The sequence below is a fragment of the Alnus glutinosa genome, chromosome 2 (genome assembly GCF_958979055.1).
Source record: "Alnus glutinosa chromosome 2, dhAlnGlut1.1, whole genome shotgun sequence".
Lineage (NCBI taxonomy): Eukaryota > Viridiplantae > Streptophyta > Magnoliopsida > Fagales > Betulaceae > Alnus > Alnus glutinosa.
In genome coordinates, this window is record NC_084887.1 from 29114044 (window position 1) to 29117940 (window position 3897).

General features: G+C 35.5%; 1 protein-coding gene across 1 annotated transcript; it reads left to right on the forward strand.

Moving 5' to 3' along the window:
- The first annotated feature begins 664 nt into the window (after positions 1-664).
- Positions 665-2839, forward strand: LOC133860134 (PR5-like receptor kinase). Its single transcript, XM_062295805.1, has 3 exons — positions 665-754; positions 1064-1108; positions 1360-2839. Exon 3 carries the CDS (start codon positions 1446-1448, stop codon positions 2043-2045), a length of 600 nt encoding a protein of 199 aa, XP_062151789.1. The 5' UTR covers positions 665-754; positions 1064-1108; positions 1360-1445; the 3' UTR covers positions 2046-2839.
- The last annotated feature ends 1058 nt before the right edge of the window (positions 2840-3897 follow it).

Genomic DNA, 3897 nt, shown 5'->3' on the forward strand with positions numbered 1-3897 from the left:
AACTTCCATTATCTTAACTTATATCAATTAATTTTTTTTTTTTTTTTTTTTTTATAAATATAAGTTTGTACCTACCCTCACATTTTTCATAAAATTTCAACACAATCCCCAATAAAAAACAAGAAAATGAGAGATGAGAGAGGAAATAAAAATATTTTATATTAAAATAATGAATAAATAAACTATATTGATTTCCTACACACTGGGTAGAAGTACTATAGCATTTTTAATGTTTAGGAAATTGATAGATTATCTGCTGTGGGTGGTTTTTTGTGATTTTTTTTTGACATTTTTCTTGTATGCAATGAAAGGAATAAGCTATAAAGAATCTGTACGTTGGGAATGCTCTTACGGTATTATCTCATCCATGCATGCCATCTCACTCCTCCAACCCCTCACTTCCACTCCTCTCCAATGCCCCCAATTGCCTTCCATCTTGCGATCTTCGTCCTCTACTTGTCCGTCGCCGTCACATGCAATGACGTCGTTCCCTTCCAATGACATCACTGCCCTCTCTTTCAAATGTGCCCCAACCCTCGACTGTGGGCCTTTCAAGTCTTTCAATCAATTATCCTAATTGTTATTTTCAAAACTAGATTATACAATTTATTTATCTTTCTTTTTTATTGATTTTTTTTTTTTTTTGTTATTTGTGTCTCAGCTTTTCTGCCATCTCCTTCAAATGTGCCCCGACCGCGGTCTCCAACTCAGGTCATTGCGCCAGCACCATCTCCCATAGAATTTGGGCCATATGGTAATTATTTTCGAAGTTTGGGCCTTTTGTTCTAGCGTTATAATTTCCAATATTTCTTTTGTTATTTTTTTAGTGCTTGAATTGTTTATATTGTTGTTGAATTTCTCGTAATGAACTCAACTTTCCTACGATATATATAGTTGGTGTACATATGCAAGCATGTCCTCGTAAGGAGTTAATTATAAGTGAGCTTGGTAATATTGACTTTTGAACTTGTTGGTCAGGGTTGCAATTCATTTTTAGTAGTAACAATGTGATCATCATGTAAGTACGAAAGAAAAAAACTCTAACTTTGTGTTCTTGTTGCAGCACGACCATTTTCGAAGCGCAATCCGTTGCTGAAAATTGCAATTGGTATGAGGATCAATATTCTAGTTTCCTTCTTTCTTTCTTGCTCCATGCATATAATGATCAAAAGGCATTATATATATATATATATATATATATATATATATATATATATATATATATATATATATATATATATATATATGTTTCAGAAGAGATCGAGTACCATTTCTGCAATACATTATTTTATTTATATTCTTCTTCTGGTGCTCTAATATTGAAATACGTGACTAATTAAGACCATTCTTTGCAAACAGGCATTTTTGGAGCTGTGGCTGGGATTGTAGTAATCTCTTTTGTGATTATCTACGGCATTAAGAGAAGGCACTTCTCAAGTAACGCAATGGTCTGCTGTAAAACTGGTGCAAAAAGCTTTCAAATCATTGATAAGGAATTCATAAAGAAGTTCAGATCAGAAGCACCAAAGCAATATACTTATTCAGATGTGAAGAAATTGACCAACTCATTCAAAGAAAAAGTAGGACAAGGAGGATATGGTGTTGTATACAAAGGGAAGCTACCTGATGGGCGTATGGTGGCAGTGAAAATCCTGAGCGCATCTAAAGGTAATGGAGAAGAATTTATCAATGAAGTGGCTAGCATTAGTAGAACATCCCATGTTAATATAGTCACTCTTCTAGGTTTCTGCTATGAGAGGACTAAAAGAGCCCTAATCTATGAATTCATGCCTTATGGATCTCTTGATAAGTTCATATATGATAAAGGACCTCCAATTACAAATCATCACTTGGACAGCAACACCATGTTCCGAATTGCGGTTGGCATTGCTCGAGGACTAGAATATTTGCACCGTGGATGTAACACAAGGATCCTACATTTTGACATAAAACCACATAATATACTTTTGGATGAGGATTTGTGCCCAAAAATCTCTGATTTTGGCCTTGCTAAACTATGCAAAACAAAAGAGAGTATTGTGTAAATGACGGGCATGAGAGGGACTGCAGGATATATTGCACCAGAAGTCTTTAATCGGTACTTTGGTGGAGTCTCCCACAAGTCTGATGTCCACAGCTATGGAATGTTGGTTTTGGAAATGGTTGGAGCAAGAAAAGAAATTAATAGTGAACTCTCTCAAACCAACAAAACATACTTTCCACATGGGATTTATAACAAACTTGAACAGGGTGAGAGTTTTGTAACTTTGGGGGATATAACAGAGGAGGAAGAAGACACAATAAAAAAGATGGTAATGGTGAGTTTATGGTGCATTCAAACCAATCCTTCAGATCGGCCATCAATGGGTAAGGTGATCGAGATGTTAGAAGGTAACCTTCAATCCTTACAATTTCCACCAAAGCCTGTCATGCATTCACCTGTGAGGTCGCCTCAAGATTCTTCCACAATTTCAGAGTCACAGAATTCAACAACTGAAATGGTTACAATTGTGTGATAAGATTCAATAATTTTAAATAAATAGGTTGTGATGAGTTGTCTACTCGAAGAGTGTTGCAAAAGTAATCTGTTTGGAATGGATGGAGTCAAGTTGAGGAAGGGCTAGAAGAGTTTTGTGAACTTGATAATCTTGCTAGATTTTGAGCAGCACTGATTGGTGTATGCATAATCTTGTTTACATAAGCCGCTTCCTTTCTATGTATTGGAAGCGTTCCCATTTCCTTTCTCCTCTGGACTATAATACTTTCTCTGAGTGATCTTAAACCTCCTTAATCCCCTTTGTGTTTTGGTCACGTACTTGCCCATGAAGAAAAAAATAACTTTGTCAACACATGGATGGGTATTGAATTCTTTCATAATTTTTCCTACTTTTTCTAATAATCACTTTTAAAAAACTCTCTACATCACCTTTTTTTTTTCCTCTATTCTATTAAAATATTATTTCTAATTTTTTATTTTTTATTTCTTTTTCTCTACCTCACCGAATCCACCGATGACTTCACCATATGGTACCCACCTTGAATTTCCTCACAACCACCACTAAGAACTCGACCACCATTTCCACACGCTGCTTCACCAAATTCTGGACCATCTTCACAATTAAAAGCCCAAAGTTGCTACATACTGAGACCCAGACAACCATTACCATCACTGACCTCACCAAACAGCCGTGAAATCTCTTCCCCAACAGTCAGGCCCATTACCATTACCATTTCCCACCACCAAACCACCCTTGAACCCAATGCAAATTTTGGCTCAGTTGACTAGAGCTGCTTATTCTTCAAAAAAAAGCAAACATGAAAACCCAATTTCACTTTCCCCTTTCCTTTCTTGGGAACCAAACAAAGTCTACAAAACCAAAAGTGCCTAGACACTACAAAAAAACATGCAATTAGCCACGTGTAATAAATAGACGTGGCTAGATGACAGTTAGCCACGTGTATTTATTACACGTGGCTAATTGGCCACGTGTAATTAATACGCGTGGCTAATTGGCCACGTGTAATAAATATGCGTGGCTAAAATATTTATATTTTTTTTTATAATTTTTTATATTTATATTTGTAATTGGCCACGTGTATTAATTACACGTGGCCAATTAGCCACGTGTATTAATATGCGTGGCCAAGTAGCCACGTGTATTTAATACACGTGGCAAATTGGCCACGTGTAATTAATACACGTGGCTAATTGGCCATGTGTAATAAATACGCGTGGCTAAAATATTTATATTTTTTTATAATTTTTTATATTTATATTTGCAATTGGCCATGTATATTAATTACACGTGGCCAATTAGCCACGTGTAATAAATACGCGTGGCTAAAATATTTATATTTTTTTATATTTATATTTGCAATTGGCCACGTGTATTTAAT